The following is a 17,493-nucleotide window of genomic DNA, read 5'->3' as shown; positions in this document are numbered from 1 at the left end:
GGATGCAAGGACGAATCCAGAAATTATTGTGTGAGGGTAGAAGCTAAATGAAGTGACTATTTCCAAAAAGCACGGATGAAACTCCAAGATCTGTCATAAATCAAATTTTATTAAAAAGTGATGATGTTAAAATTAATTTTATCATTTTTTATAAACAAAATTTTACCGATTATAAATGAAATTTTGCAGCATGGAGGGCCTACAACCCGTGCAGGCCCTCTTTTGAATTCGCCACTGATTGAATGTAAATTTAAAATCAAACACTTCCTCTATTTCTTTTTATAAAGTTCATTAAACATAATACCAAATTTAGCTAAAAAGTGGTTAATTTTATTAAAGGTCTCTAAAGTTTTAGTTTTTTTCCTAAAATAACCATATCCAATAAAGATCATTAAAATAATGTTTTTTTACCCTTGTTCCAGACAAAGACATTTTAAGTTAAAAAAAAACATTAATGATTCAGACAATATATCTAAGGCACCATGTATTAAATACAGAGCAAAAATTTCTAGAATATAAAAGAACTGGAGGAAGCATGTGCTTAGTCATCTGTTGTGATTAAATAATACATTTCAAGAAAAATAAAAGGCATCAGGAATCAATGGCTATGCATTTTGCCTTCAATAATATTTACTAAATTAAAAAAGAAAAAAGCAAAAGAAGAAGGGAGAGAGTCAAGAGAGACCTGGATAGAACAAAAAGGAAAAAGAAAAGTAAGTAATGGTCACAAGAAACTCATGCTGTAGAAGCGCTGGCATGAAGTTGGACTAAAGAAGCATAAAATCCACCCTTGATTTTAATCAAGGTCTCATGCCTCCCTTTCTCAACTATGACTCCGTTTTTAACCACTGCAATAACATCTGCATGTTTTATTGTAGATAAACGATGGGCCACAACCACGGTAGTTCTATTCAACATCACTCTATCCAATGCATCTTGAACTACCCTCTCTGACTCAGCGTCCAGTGCACTTGTTGCTTCATCGAATAACAAAATCTTTGGGCCTTTAATTATAGCACGTGCAATTGCTACTCTTTGCTTTTGCCCACCTGATAATTGAATTCCCCTTTCTCCTACAACCGTATCGTACCCCTATCATAGAGCATTAAAAAAAAAAAATCAACGTGGGAGTAAGTACAATTGCTCTGTGAAAGATTAGTGCTTTGCAAAGAGAAAAGGAAGGAAGGATTGGTTCTTACTTGTTGCAAGCCGCTAATGAACTTATGAGCATTGGCCAGTTCGGCTGCAGCTATGATTTCTCCTTCAGTTGCATTGCCTCCCTTTCCATAGGCAATATTGGCACGAATAGTGTCATTGAACAATATTGGCTCTTGGCCCACAAGACCCATCTGCTGCCTTAACCATTTAAGTTGTAACTTCTGAATCTCTATTCCATCAAGTGTAATTGAACCTGAATCGGGATCGTAAAATCTTTGCAATAATGAGATCACGGTAGATTTTCCGCTTCCACTTTCACCTACAAGGGCTACCGTCTGCCAAGAACAAGTGCAATTTGGAAACGTGTCATTTCATATACCCGTTGAAAAAGAAATGGGTTTGAGATGGACAAACTTTACCTTTCCAGAATGTATGGCCAAGCTAAGGTCTCGGAAAATTTGTATGTCTGGCCTGGATGGATACTTGAAGCTAACATGACGAAGCTCAATTTCTCCCTTCACGCTATCCAACGTGGCTCCTGACTCATCGCTTGGATCTATCACAGATTTCCTATCAATTATTCCAAATATAGAAGCAGCAGCTGACTTGGCTTTGCTAGAATCAGGCGCAAAAGAGCTTGATTGTGAAATTGCCAGAGCTGCCATAGTTAAAGCAAAGAAAACCTGCAAACCATGAAAAACATTCGTTTCTTCAATTTGAAAAATTAATGGTGTTAGACAAGTAAGTTGGGGCCGGGGGGGAGGGACACGAAAGAATTTCTTCATACCCGAAAAACATCTGGGAATGTCGCTTTGCCGTCCTCCACAAGTTTAGCTCCCGCATAAAAGCTGGTTGCATAGACAGCGAAGAGTAGGAAAAACGATAACCCAAATCCTGTTCCACTGATCAAGCCTTGATGAATCCCTGATTTCATAGGCCCTTCACATTTCTTCCTGTATAGCTCCATCACCTTTTCTTCAGCACAAAATGAAGCTACTGTTCTTATACTTCCAACTGCATCGTTAGCAACTTGACTTGCTTCCTCGTACATTTGCTGCATCCATTTGCACTTATTGAGAAATTTCAAGGAAAATTCGGATAACATAGTTTAGATGTAGGTAAATGGGGAAAATATCTCACCTTTGCATCTGCGCTGAACCCTTTCATGAATTTCACTTGCACATATCCGTTTACTCCAATCAAGGGAATCAACACGAGAATAATAAAAGCTAACTGCCAACTTGCAATGAAAGCAATTATCAAACCCGCCAATAATGATGCGAGATTCTCGACCAGTTGTCCGAGAGCATCCCCAACAAGTGCACGCACAGATGCTGCATCTGCTGAGAGTCTTGCTCCAATTACACCACTTGAATGCTCAGGATCATCAAACCAGCCTATCTCCATGTTTACTACCTTCTCAAAGCACATCAGCCTGATGCGTTGGATTAACTTGCATCCGGCAATGGCAAAAAGGTAACCTCGAGCAGGAATTGCCAACAAAGATGCAATACCAAGTACCATGAACATTAATGCCCAGAACTTGGAATCCTTTTTCATATCATCAGGTGGCTCGTAGAATGATTTGATTGCACTGGAAATCAAAATACCAAATATAGGAAGTATGGCACCATTCACGATGGCAGCTACGGATCCAATCAGAAGCACTGGAATCTCTGGCTTGTTCAGGTAAGCAAGGCGGCGGAGAGGAACCTTTGGCGATTGTTCTTTAGTTTTCTGATTTTCAAGTTCAGGATCAGTCATGTTGACTGCTGTAGGCAAGCCAAACGTAAATGAGTGGCGGCTGCTATTTCCCACAGATGATCCTCGACTTATGGATCTTCCTAATGACCTTATTTGACTAGAATGCCTTAAGGACTCTGAGGAAAGTTCGCGTTTGTTTTCATGATCTGCACTATCTTCTGACTCCTTGTTTACTTCCTGTAAGCGTATAAGCTGAGAGTATGCTCCTTCAGGATCCTTGAGTAATTCTGCGTGTGTTCCTGATTAATTGGCACATAAAGGTTATTGCAAGAACTACAGACAAAACTGTGATGGTCAACATTAGAAATGTCCTATTTTTCATTATTTTTTCCTTTTGAAAGAGAAACGTAATTGTGTTATATTAGAACCATTCTGTTTTTAAATAACCAAAACACACATGAGGCTAGGCTTGTATGGCACCTTTCTCGACCATCTTTCCTCTGTGAATCACAGCAATCATATCAGCATTTCTTACTGTGCTTAAGCGATGTGCCACAACAACAGTAGTTCTATTTACCATGATCCTGTCTAGAGCCTCTTGCACAATCCTTTCAGACCCTGCATCAAGTGCACTCGTAGCTTCATCTAGGAGTAGAATTTTTGGATTTTTAAGGATTGCTCTTGCAATGGCAATGCGCTGCTTCTGCCCCCCAGACAACTGAGTCCCATGTTCACCAACCATCGTGTCCAATCCCTAGATACAAGTAGTAAAACATGTTAGATTTATAACAAGTTTGAAGACTGAATCCACAATTAATTTTTCAAATTGTGGTAAGTAGATTAGGCTTTTTTAGTTTTCTTGCCCTTTGTTTCTGTTTTTTCATTTAGTTAATGAAGTATCCAGTTTCTATTAAAAAAAAATGTGGTAAGTAGAGGAAAATAATACCTGTGGTAATTTATCAATGAATTTAGCTGCATTTGCAAGTTCAGCTGCAGCTTTTATCTCTTCATTTGTTGCTCCCTCCTTTCCATAAGCAATGTTATCCTTAATGCTAGAAGCAAAAAGGACAGGCTCTTGGCTGACAAGCCCTATTTTTCCTCTAATCCATCTGAGTTGTAATTCTTTCAAGTTCAAGCCATCTATAAGAACTTCACCTGCCTGTGGATCGTAAAATCTTTCTATTAAACTGATGACAGTGGACTTTCCACTTCCACTTTGCCCAACCAAAGCTGTAGTAGTTCCACTTGGTATTTTAAGAGAGAACCCATCAAAAATCAGCTCCCCAGGTCTTGCTGGGTAACTGAAATAAACTTCCCTCAACTCTATTTCCCCTTGAATATCTTCCAATGTTTTCCCTTTTTCATCATAAGAATCTATATCTGGCTTTCTCTCAATAGTCTTGAACATTTTATAAGCTGCAGCTTGACCTGCCGCGAAAGCACTCATACAAGGGGCTGCTTGACCAAGATTCCTAATGAAAATAATATCCATTTGGAGAAGTAAGAAAAACCGACTCAATAACTTGTGAGCAAAATTATAGAGAAAGGCCAAGTATCTTACATGGAAGCAGTTAAGACGGCAAAGATCACAGTGATCACTATACCCCCGTTATATCCTTTATCCAGTATCAACTTTCCCCCATACCATGTGGCCAAAGCATAGCCACAGAAAATTACGAACATAACTGACCCAAGACCCATTCCTGCTACCATACCTTCACGAACTCCTGCTCTGTATGCATCTACAAGAAACCTGCCGTAACCGGATACTGCATGCTTCTCTCCCGTGAAAGATGCAACCTGAAAGGAAAGATTAAATGTTATAGCATTGCCATATATAGGCAAAGCAGCACACTTCCGGTTAAATTTCCCAGTCATATCTATTCAGTTCTAAATTTTATGAACACCATACCGTTCTAATTGCACCAATTGTCTGTTCAACGATATTTGCAGCTTTTCCATAAGCCGTTTGGCCTTGTGATGCCATCCTACCTATAATGAAGGCCATAGCCGCACCAGACACCACAAGGAGTGGAAGAGTGGATAACATGACAAGACTGAGAAGCCACCCTTTCACAAATGCTACTACGAAACCGCCAAAAAATGTTGATATTAGCTGCAGAAATTTTCCAACCTGTTCAAACGAGTGAGCAAGCCTTCAGTAAAGTGGGCTGGACAGCATTTCTGGGAACAATAAATGTTGGATGTTACTATTGCAACATACAATACCTTTTCACCCATGGCGTCTTGTATGAGAACAGTGTCACCTGACATTCTACCCACCACCTCTCCAGTGTTTGTTTCCTTGTCGAAGAAAGCCACATCTTGTCTTAGTATTGTTTTCAAATACAAACCCCTTATTCTCGCGGCCTGTCTCTCTCCTGTGACCATCCAGCAAGCCACCTCTGAAAATTTAGGAACAATTCTCAAGTTTAGTGTATTTTACTTGTGCGTTCAAAATAAGTTGAAGCAGTTTTGATCAAAGACTGTTCTTACGGAGAAAAGCTGCCACCCCAGTTCCTACTGCCAAGTACACAAGCTTCAGAGCAACCTGCAATTTCATAACAGAACACCGACCGGAGAGGATCAGATAGATGGAGATCAGCCTGATAATTCAGACGTACAGTGCAGTTGCTAGTTTTACCTTGGAAATTCTATCGACCATTTCAGGGCTGTTCTGGTTACTTCCGAAGGAGTCGATCATCTCGCCGAACAGCAACGTCATGAGAGGCAAACCGACACCATTTCCAACGGCCCCAACGGTGCCAGCGACCATCAACAATATATCCGTAGAGTCGGCAAATGTGAACAACTTGTGAAATGGAACTGTCTCGGCCTTTTCTGTTTGATTGCTATTTTCTTCGTTTGTGCTTGTTCCTGCTTCATTCTTTGATGTGCTTGCTTCGTCTTGGCCATTCTCGGTCCCCATATCAGATCGCTGACTTCTACGGTCCACCTAAAGAATAATTTTGATTCCAAAATAAGACAACTTAAAATTAAGAGATACAGAATCAGGTCTCACTGAAGCAGAACTAACAGCCTAGGTTTGAGATTTAGGAAGAATGAAGGGGAACAAGATTCACGGCGAAGAAGAAAATAAGTAGAACTTGTGTAGAGCGAATCAAGTTTCAAGAAGCAGCTAACGCTGTATTTATAGATTCACCGGATGTGTACCCAATTTAAAACTCAAAAAGGAAATAACGAAACGATTAATATGTACTTTCCGGGAAGTTCCTTATAACTGAATTTGTTCACAATCTTTATGTGAAGCGAAGAGCAAAGATTTTAGTCACGGGCACTCGGGATTATCCCACAGGGTAGGAAAACAGAGCAAGGAATATTAATAGAAAAATACTCATAGACAAAACAATCATTTCGCGGGGAATCAATGGAAGTAAACAAATGACGTTAATTGATTATCATTTTCTCACCGAATACCAGATCAGGGAATGAGAGGAACTGTCTTATCACTTATGCATTATTAAGGTGATAAATAATTGCAAGGAAGAAAAATGCTCTGCCCAACCAACTCCAAAGTTCGAAAGAGACGAAGATCAAATGATTTGTTTTTTTTTTTTTTTTGACAGACGTTAAAGCCAGCAAGGTGAAAGAAAGCAGACAAAAATTAAGAATAACTGCCTGAAAACTATAAACGGAACATGAAACAAGCCTGTGTGCTGGAAGCCAGAAAAGAAAGAATGCGAAGAGCGAAACAGAGAGTTGTGGAGCTATTGAGTCAAGAAAATGAGAAAGTGAGGAAAAGTTGAAAATAGTGACCTACTGACCTGAGAGGATGAGGCTACCAGTTTTCTGGGATCTCAGCGATCGTTTGTTTAGCCAAGTATGGCTCGTACCGTGTACTGGTGTCTCCAGAGATTTGTTCCCACGAATTTTTATAAACGATTTGTCACTTTACATTTGCTTGAAGGGCAAGCATCTTTCTCCCTTCGAGTCTGACTGCTGGTTTTGACCCAAAATAAAAAAAGGAGTCTGACTGCTAGTATTTTAATTTTTAATTAATATAAAATCAAGGTACGGGATGCTACCTTCATGCTCCCACAGCTGATTCCTCGTGGCTCTAGTGGCGCGACTTGTCATTTGCGCAACAATTAATGATCACTAATCAATTTGATTTTCTATTGGTCAAAATTAAATTTTTAAAAATAAACTTGATAAAAAATTAGTTTAATAAAAATTAATTATATCAAAATTTGTGTTTAGAATTTGAATAAGTTTTTAAAATTAATTTAATAAATTAAACGTTATTTGAATTATGTATGATGAAAGTATTTTTAAATGTATAATTATTAAAGAGAATGTTAATTTTTATTCTAAAAATGCTTTATATTAAAAATGTTTGAAAAATGCATAAAAAAAACCTTGCATAACATAAATTTTTATATGTTAAACAGTAAAGATAAAAAAAATATAAAATTTGATATGGTAAACAAAAATTATATGAATTAATATCAAACGATTTTTGAGAAAGTAAACTACAATTTCTATGTGCATAAAAATCCGTTCACGTGTAATTTTTTTTTATAAAAAATAAAAATAGCGTGGTCACGTTAAAAAATAAGGGAAATCACATATCAAAATATCACGGTGTTGCTTTCACTAAATTCACACTTAAAGGCTTTTAAGATGTACTTCCTAAAAGTTTATTTGAAATCAAATGGGATGCCTAAGTCACTTTTTACTCTCTAGAATGCAAAAATACTTTTAAAAAAATGGAAGGTGGGAAAAAACAACCCGTCCTAAATCAATCTTAAAAAAAAAAAAATTGAATATGCTGCTTTGCTACGAAACATGGCGAAAGGCACCTTCGAGGCGGATTCGTTGTCCTTGGAGGCCAAGGGTCAAAAAAAGACACAGGGGAAGGAAAAATAAAAGAAAAGAAAAGTCCCACCAACCGTTTATGCTTTTTGTTTCTCTGACACTAAATGATAGCAATTAAATTAAATTTTTCAAAAACGCAGTACGCAATTGAACATTCTCGCAATTCTCATCAGGTTATATATGTGTTTTTGCTTTTGTTGGTTCTCCGTGCTTTTTTATAATATGGACAATTTATTTATTTCAACTTCGATGCCTTGTTTCAATTTATTTGTTTGTCTTCATCGACTTGATTCAAGGAGAGATAGCTAGCCCTTGTGAACATCTGAGATTGATGGTACGTACGTGGTCCCTTGTTTGTGTGAACGTTTAAGTCATAATGTCATCCAGCTTATGACGCTGGGGCATGTCACGTACGTGTTTGAATGGCTGCTCTCAAATACATTTTTCAATAGTTTTCGTTTTCAATTTTCATGAAAATGTATCATAAGTCATGAGTTGATACCCATTCCGCTAACTAAAGCAAGGGGTAGATCTAGTGGGGAAAAAACCAAAAGGAGGGTTGACGGGTTAGCTCTAACTCTGTCAAGTATTAACAGCAATTCCCCCGTCCCCATTCTATGAACTTGTAATGGTTACATAGTATTGAATTTCTTAAGCCAACCACTATTAATCCTTGTATAATATATTATATTCCCTTCGTTATAAGACGCAATTTTGGAGGATAAGGTCACTGAGGCGTTGCTATATGGATTCCTAGCATGAGACGGTTTACAAAATTTTGGGAATATTTTATTTTTCTTCCTTAAATGCTCCTAATTAATGATCCAATCCTTAAATAAAATGACATTCATAATCAAAAGCCAAGAGGGCAAGGATGAAAAAAAATCAAATCATAAATTAGTTGAAATTGTTTTGATGATAGATTGACCATGCTAACATACACATTTTCAAAATTATAAACAGTGATGCCGATCATTTTCAGTCAGGGGAAAAAAAAAACAGAGACATTTTGGTGAAATTGTTTCAATGACAGAAGCTGTTGTCTTAGCTTCTGATTAACTTGTATCCTCTATCCTTTTTTGAGGATGTGATCATATATATTTTTTCAGTAAAAAAAAATCGGAAACCAGTGTTTTTAGAAATGCCAGGTCTAAAAAGGACAGTCATTTTGGTGTTTTCTTAGAAAAATTAATGAGATGTTTTTTTAAAATATTCGTAATGAATATATAAAATTAACGAGAGCATCATATTTATTTGCTATTAATAAGTTACGCTGCCAAATAAATTAAAAACTTTGATATTTTTTTAAAATAACATTAACTATTTTTGAGATGAAAATTAATTAAAAATAGCTTATAATATTAAAAGAAAAGTGCAGTATGATTCATAATCTAGTCTAATCAATGCTAAATTTTATAAGAAGTCATTTAGGCAGCCAATAGATTACTGAATTTGAATTTAAATTTTAGATTTCTCATATTTAATATCCTTTTATTTGGGTTGCTTAAAAAATTTCAATTGAAGAAAATAGATAAGGTAAAATTCAAAAAAAATTAAAAAATTAAGAACAATTAGTTTATTTATATTTTTTATTGACAAGACATGGAAATGAGAAGTGAGAAAAGATACAAAAGCACAAAGAAAACAAAATATTTAAAATAATTAAAATTTTAAATAATTAAAATGTAAAAATAATTTAAAATTATAAAAAAATTATGTACAAATAAAGAATTTAATCTAAATTTAAATTTCTATTAATTCAAACCTTCTATTAAAGAATTCGCTGATTTATAAAACCACACGCCCAACTCGAATTCAAAAGTTTCCACCTTTTCTTCATTTTCATTTAAACTCGGGACCTTTATTGTTTGACGTGGTTGGATTTTAAGAATCCACGCGTACAAGTTAGATTCAGATAAAATTAGGCTGTTTTGCATCATCGCTGGGCAACGACGCCGATTTTTTGATAGCTTATATGAAAGTTCTGGAAGAGAAAAAAATAGGCACCTTCCTCAGGTTGTCATGTGAACGCGGGAAAACTTTACGAGCATACATCCCCCCACCCAAAAAAAAAAAACAAAAAAAAAACAAAAAAGAATCTCAAACGGGTAAGGAGTACTGTCCAAGCGTGGATGTCTGGAGGACCAAATTCGATTCGGCGTCTTTCTTTCACTCCCGAGAGGAAGTTTGCGTGTTGTAATTAGACTTGTGTCCTCTGCACCCCTCTGGATTTAGTTTTTTTAATGTAGTTCTCAGTTTATATTTTTAAAACAAAAATACAAAAAACAAAAGTTGACGCCCATCAAAGATGGATCTTCCTTTATCATCGGGATATCATTATAGAGAGCCTTGTTGCCCAAACTCCAAGTTTGTCCTCATGATCATGCATCTGTTAAGTATTAATTTCGCGCTGCTCATTTTTATTTTTTTATTTTTGAAGTAATGGTCACTTTAATATTTAAGTTGAGTTTGAATAATTTTTCATAATCTAATTTTTCCGACTCCTGGTTTTAGGGAGGGAGGAAAAATATGTAAAATAAATAGTTTAAAAATTAAAATGGAAATGTTTATAGTCTAATATGATTTAAATATTCTACAATTTCAACTCTTGAAATAATTCCTTTAATATTTTATCAATGACAGCAACGCATTGAAAAATAAACCAGTTACTAATCCAATTGAAACATTAATTTAAAAATTAATAGTGGAAATTGTAACTAATTTATAGTTAAACTATTCATGAACAAATTACTTTTATCAAGCCAGTTAAGAAACCGGTTCAACCGGCAAAGTAAACCGGGTGTCTAATGCTTCACTGACAAGCTTTCTAATATGCTCGTGTGCGGATCGAAACAAGACAGCAACAGGGAAAAAAGAAGGAAAATTTTATTGTGTGTTTGAATACCCAGTTCCACCTTTTTAAAAGTCGAGGGAGCACTGGCAAATCACCAGAATTTTATGATTATTTATTTAACAATTTCGGTTCAATGAACCACAATATCACGTGTGCTTATTGTTGACAATAATTCTCACACTTTTTAAATTAAAGGCTCATATAAAAAGGGCTAAACTGTAGAAAAGGTAGTATTTTCATGCATTAAGCTAGTCATGATTCATGAAAATGTTAAAGCACATGTATAACTGATTACAATACCGGTTCTCTTGTTAATTGTTTTATTTACATGGTGTTATCTCAACGGCCTAAGACTTTACTGAGCAGAGCGAGCTTGGACAAAACTCGTTCAAGTACACTGTGTTGAGGGGAAAAAAATTCCTGACAATAATAATAATAATAATAATAAAACTCATTATGTTCCCTCCTGGGTGGGGGCCGGCGTTTTAAAAATGGTGAACGGTCAATCAAATACTTTTCAATTATTTTTAATCGCCGCCTCAAATGTTTCAAACTTGAGCGGGAAGTCCATATTAAGGGGAAATTGGTGAAATATATCATGGTTTAGAAGCTTTGTTAGGAAAATTCAATGGCTGTAGTTTTGACTTTAATTTAATTTCGAAGAAAACAATTTGTTTTTTTTTTTTCACTCGCGTGTTCGCTGTATGATGTATGCTAACCCTCAGCAACATTTTCTACCCAAAAAAAAAAAAAAAAACCTCAGTCCCATTTTGTATCTCTTGCAAAAATTCAACTTAGATTTAAGTATCTTATTTCACATGAAAGCGATGTCAAGCTATTCAAGCAAATTATTAATCGTTTCTTAATTTGCAAGATTCTCATTAATTATTCTATCGAATAAAGTCAAGCCAAGAAGATATATAGTGCATTATAAACCATAGAATTAGCACACACAGCATGATGAGCATATAAATTTTATTTGTTAAATGAAACATAAAATGGAATGCACGGTGACCAACAACATACTTTATTTTTTTTATCTCCATCGTTTCGTATTATAAAAATCACAGAGTATATTATTCACTATTTGCTCATATTAATCCAAACCATCAATACATGAGACATTTATCATTAATTGTAGCCACGAGTAGCTCAAAGATGCTTTTAACATATTTTTTTAGTTAACATTGTCACATGTTTTAAAACTTTAACTCAAAATCTTATGCTGATTTAATTCAATTCTCTTTGAACTAAACATCTTTAATAAAATATTGAGTTTTGATTGGTATAGAGAGGTGGATAGAACGTTTTTTTTTCTCAAAAATGAAAAAAATACAACTATCCCAAAATTTGTAATCTCAAACAATTGGTAAGGAGGTATAAATAAGGTGTGGAACATAGTTCAGAATGTTAAGGTTTTTAAATTAAAAAATTTGATAACTGCATGCTAACTTAAAAAGTAAGGACAGGAAGAAAATACGAGTGGAAGAAGTTAAGAATAACCATCATGTCAGCCAAAAAAACAAAGTAAATTATTATAAAATAATTTTTAAAAAACTACTCATTAATTAGAATTCTATAAATTAATATCCAAGTCAAAAGCGTTGGGTAAGCAGAAGGTGACCTGGAAGGCGCGTGCGCGAAGAGTGGTATGATGCGAACATGAACAGATAAAAATGCAGAAATTGGTTGGCCAACAAGGGAAAAACAATAAGAAAGATGCCGAAATTGGGGCGTCATTGTCTCAACTCTCATCTGATTGTCCGCCGTCCGGCTCCTTTTTTTTTTTTTTTTACTATTTAGTCATCTTTTTGGCTTTTCATGTATTTGGGAATTTTATCAACGTAAAGGATCTGTACTCTTAGGCTCCAGATCCGAACCCGCGTGTTTAGCAAATGGGTAGCACCACACAATTTCTGCCCCAGCCCTGTATACAGCTCTTGAATTGGCAATATTCAGGTGAGTAAACTGCTCCCTCATTTAAAAATATAAAATATTTTTAATTAAAATTTTTATAAAATAATTACTTATTTTTTAATCAATTCTATCTTTTCATATTTATTTCTATTAAATATTTTATAATAAATATAAAATTATTATTAATAGGAACACTTTAAAAAAAAAAACAATGGTTACACCTCAAAAAATTAAAAATATCTTATATTTTTTAACATTCAATACCTTAAAAAATATCTTATATTTTTAAGTAGAGGGAGTCTATATTGTCCTGTAACTAGTGGTAGTCTCTCAAACTAAGGCTTGAATTTCTATTAAACTAAGCATCATTAATTTCTATTAAACTAAGTATCGTTTATAATTAATATCCGACCATATTTTATATAAGATTGTCTCTAATAAATGAACACTTGCACGCAATAAAAAAACGCACCATGTATATAGATTGATTACTTGCATTAAATCCTCTGAAAAAGATGATAAGTACATCCACCCACATATGATATGCAATAACATGCATACAAAAAAAATTAAGATGCATAAATACAGTGGTGGATCTAGGACCTACAATTAACGAAATAAAGCATTTGTTGCAAAATTATTATTCACGATGATTTATAGTTTATATGTCATCAAATAAATAATTTTTTTTACGAAACAAGGATACGCTGAAAATATATATCATGAGTTATCACTTTATAATATTATAATGTTTTATAAAAATGCTGCGAATGACAAACAAGTTTATCCATATTCCCCGGTATTCTAAAATTTCATTAAATTTTAAATCTGTGAATTTGCTAATTTCTTTGTCTACGGGCGACCAGAGATACTATTTTATTTCATGATATTCTTAAAATTTTCACAGTGGCTCTAAATGAAATTATTTACAAATTCCCAAAAAAAAAAACAATGTATCAACGTTTTAATTTATTTGTATCTCTGAAGTATGTCACATGTGACAAATTGAAAAGTGTGCTACAGAATATTTCACTGTGTCGTTATTGAAAATAAATTGAAAAATTAGAAGAGAAGAAGAAGAGGATAAAGTGTGCATGTTAAAACTTTAAGGCCATGTTTGTATAAGCATTCCAACCAAGGTTTGGGCACCCAAGTCTCGATTGAGATGATAAAATCTTATTCATTAGGCATCAAAATCTCAATTGAGATGACAAAAGCTAATTAGGATGTTAACAACTTTGTTTGGATTAAAAATTATTGAGAAGAGCTTTGGGGAGCAATCGCCAAGTTTAACGAAAGTCAAGAAAATGAGCTTTTAGGGTGATGTGTGGCATAAAAAACTTTAAATTAGACTTTTTCTTTTATTTATTCGCACCTGATTTATTTGCACTTAACCGCTTATGAACTAATCTACCTTCTCTCCTAAGAAAGTTAAAAATTATTAACTTTATTAATATCAATATATATGACTATAGATTTCATTTTTTTGTCTTTATACATCACGTTTAACCTAAATTGTAATTTAATATTCATAATTTGTCAGTATATTTTATATTTTTAATATACCTTTTTTAAAAACTGTAACTTTAACTTTAATAGTTTTTTCTTAAAAATATCAAATTAATCGGGAATATATATATATATATATAATATAAACTCATCTCCAATTTTGTTACTGTATATCTCAATCTCAAATGGTTTTTTAATTGAATCATTTAAATAAATTTCAATTCCTCCAACTATTTTTGAAGAAAGATATTAAAACATAAATCATGTCAAAGTCATAATTTTTTTTTCTAATCTCAATTTGCCAATCTCAATTAATTCTTAAGCCAATTATAATTTTTTTAATCTAAAACGCAGGAAAAACTCCAAGATGACTAAAAAGGGAAAAGTGATAATGAAATAAAATAAGAGAAATATGAAAAAAGAAAACAAGGAAAACGAAGACAAATGTGAGAATATAGAGGGAAAAAAACACGTGTAGAGTTAATAGATCCAAATTGACATACTAAAGATTAAACAAATAAAAATTTCCACGTTTCAGAGGACTCAGAATCAGTATATAATAATATTATAATTGCATGATGCTCCGAGTTTAAGAATGTCGTCCGAACGCATTTATAGGTGGGTGAGACGGTGATCACCCGCCTGCTGCCTGTTGGACCGCGCAGTTACTGCCTGTCCGAACGCATTTGGGAGCAGTTTGAGCGGTGCTGAATTATTAATTGAACCCCTGCTAAAAAAAAGATAATAGAGAAAGAAAAACCCGCAAATAAAAGGAACCCAGAAATAAAAAGTTCTGACCGATGGAGCAGCGCATGCCGCATGCGATAAGGGTGAGCAAAATTCAATTAAAATCAAAAATCAAATCAAATTGAATTAAAATTTATCTATATGATTCAATTTTTTAATTTAATTTAATTTTTTATAAAAAATTTTAATTAACCGGTTTGATTCCGTTGAAAATTCTATAATCAAATAAACCAAGTTATCCATATTTTTTTTATATTTTTAAAAATATGAATAAATTTTCATTTAAGTGAGTAAGAAACATCTTTCTACTACTTGCAATAGTAATATTTTTTTGTTTAATGTGATGTTTTAATTTTTTATTTCTATAATTCAGTTTTTAGTATAATGGTATTGAGTCTTATTAATTTTTTTATGAACTATGGTATAAGATTGCTATTTTTTTGTTAGACCTTTAATATCAAGAGAAAAAATTGAATAGGAGAATATATGAGACTTCACAGATCCAAATTAAAACTCATGAACTGAATAGATCGATTGAATCAAACCATTAAAATTCTATTCGATTTTAATTCGATTTGTTTATGTATTTTGATTTGATTTGATCCAAAGTTTTTATATAATTCAGTCAATCAATTTTAGAGAAATTGAAACCGAACCGACCGAATGCTCAACCCTAATGTGTGATGGACTTGCCAGGATGTCATGGTTTTGGTGGTCTAGGACTACTCATTCGCATGGTTAGGTCCTCTACTTTAGAATTTTGATCAATCCCTGCGATTCTACACTACACGACTTATGCATATACTCCCTCCGTTTCTATAGATAAGAAAAAAAAATTACATCACACGGTTTAAAAAAATTATTAACCATAATAATTATGTATGAAAATGAAGAAATTGTATCACACATGCATTAATTATTTCTCATTCATATAAATTATGAGGGATAATTTAAAAAATATATAATAAATATTTATTGAAATATGTAATTTTGCTTATACTAAAAAATAAGTAAAAGCTGATAGTTTTTATTATAAATAGAAATGGAGTAACATGGTTGCACGCCATCAACTTGTTAGATATTTAAAAATATAAAATATTTTTTATTTTTTAACGTACAATTAATGATTTTTTAAAATATCTTCAACAAATAAACAATTTAACAATTTATCTTTAAACGTAACATCCAATTAAATTAAGATAAATATAAAAAATGGTGCCAATTTAATTATAATTGACTAACTTTTAATATGATGTGCTTCAATCTAAAATATATACCTTATGTTTTCATTTGGTACGTTAGAGTTAATTTTGATAGAAATGAAAAATGATATAGAAATAGAGATATGTTTAGTGTGTCTATAGAATCTTAGTATAATTTTTATTCAAGAATATCTTTTTGCGACTTATTTTTGCATAATTTGTATCGTGCGCCGCAATGCTCATCCTCACATGTTGCGGCATGTGATAGAAAGAGGAGTCTTCGTGCTTTGACTGGCCCATATGCCACAGCTTTATGTGCACAAGCCGCGACATGTGACATAAAGCCTTTTCTTTTTGTTTTTCTCACTTTTTGATGCCCTAGTGGCCTGATTTAGCCTTGGTGTAATATCATCCTCTTTTTATCCCATAATTAAAACTCAAATCCCAAATAATTAGGAAAATGAGATAATAGTAATCATCAAATACAGAATTATAATTAGTAAACAAAATGGAGATCCTAAGTTTACAAAACTAAAATCGATTCAAGTCTTGCAACGAGGCAAATCAAAGTTTGAAAATACGCGGAAGCAAGGGATCATTACATAAGTAGGTACATTAGTTCAAGAATTTAAAATAAGAAAAATTTTGAAAAAATTATAAGGCGTGCATTGCGGCTTGTTGAACATGCGCTGCGGCGTGTTCGCCTCTGTGACATGTCGCGGCGCAAATGCACAAATTCTGATAGTGAGTTCTACTATCAATTTGACAATTTTAAGGCCAGTTTTTGACGCGCCCCAAATCTCCATCTGACGCTTGAATGATGTGAACTAAAAGTTTACGGAAAGCTTTTTCCGGACTCTAACTAATGGCATTGGTCTCATGCTCAAATTATTTTTAAAATAGAAATTGGACACCCTTTTCAGAACTTATACTATTATAACCAATTTCACAATCTCGGATGTTCAAAACATATACCAAGGACCATAAGTCACCAACAACCATATGACCACATACATATCATTAAAACCAACTCATGCAATGCACCATAATATAATGAATATTTTTAGATTAAATTTTCACTACTAAACCCCTTAACTCAAAATCATAGGAAGGGGGAGTTTACTATAATTTTTATTAAGATTTTCCAAATTATCACTTAATATTCACTACCCTTATTTGCTTTAGTATTTTAGCCCTATCATCATAACACATAATAATCAACTCTCTCCCTAGGGCTCAAAATACCATTACAATTTACATTTCACTTAATGCAAGTAAATAACAAAAAGGAAAATCCTAGTTGGCAATCGAAATTGTCATACACATAAATTATCTAAAATAAAGACGCCTATTATAAATGGATCGTGATCCTAAGCCTCGGGTTGTTTTTCTTTATCTCCACTTCTTGAGCTATTCCCTAAAATATTAAAGATAACAGGATAGGTACAACTACTCAGTAACTAAGGTCCGACTAGCCATACTAATGCATAACAATTAGTTGAAATGTAAGTGACAGTTAATATTAATACTTTTACCCATGAAAAACATTTAAAATTAAGAATT

At 33.4% G+C, this 17,493-nt stretch overlaps 1 protein-coding gene across 1 annotated transcript; it reads right to left on the bottom strand.

Annotated features, from left to right (window-relative positions):
* Positions 1 to 469: 469 nt before the first annotated feature.
* LOC129317802 (ABC transporter B family member 4-like) lies at positions 470 to 6,625 on the bottom strand. The gene is given in 14 exon segments (XM_054962193.1): positions 470 to 796; positions 799 to 1,092; positions 1,200 to 1,493; positions 1,578 to 1,841; positions 1,946 to 2,212; positions 2,299 to 3,161; positions 3,343 to 3,616; positions 3,809 to 4,334; positions 4,424 to 4,662; positions 4,775 to 4,996; positions 5,092 to 5,267; positions 5,359 to 5,413; positions 5,507 to 5,818; positions 6,502 to 6,625. Coding segments are annotated over 13 exon segments (3,831 nt in total). The 5' UTR covers positions 5,792 to 5,818; positions 6,502 to 6,625; the 3' UTR covers positions 470 to 724.
* Positions 6,626 to 17,493: the final 10,868 nt, after the last annotated feature.

Source organism: Prosopis cineraria, unplaced genomic scaffold (assembly GCF_029017545.1).
Source record: "Prosopis cineraria cultivar Desert tree isolate PC_DT_omini unplaced genomic scaffold, ASM2901754v1 PC1, whole genome shotgun sequence".
Classification (NCBI taxonomy): Eukaryota; Viridiplantae; Streptophyta; class Magnoliopsida; order Fabales; family Fabaceae; genus Prosopis; species Prosopis cineraria.
The sequence above is the reverse complement of the archived record's forward strand: the minus strand, read 5'-3'. Positions and strand labels throughout refer to the sequence as shown.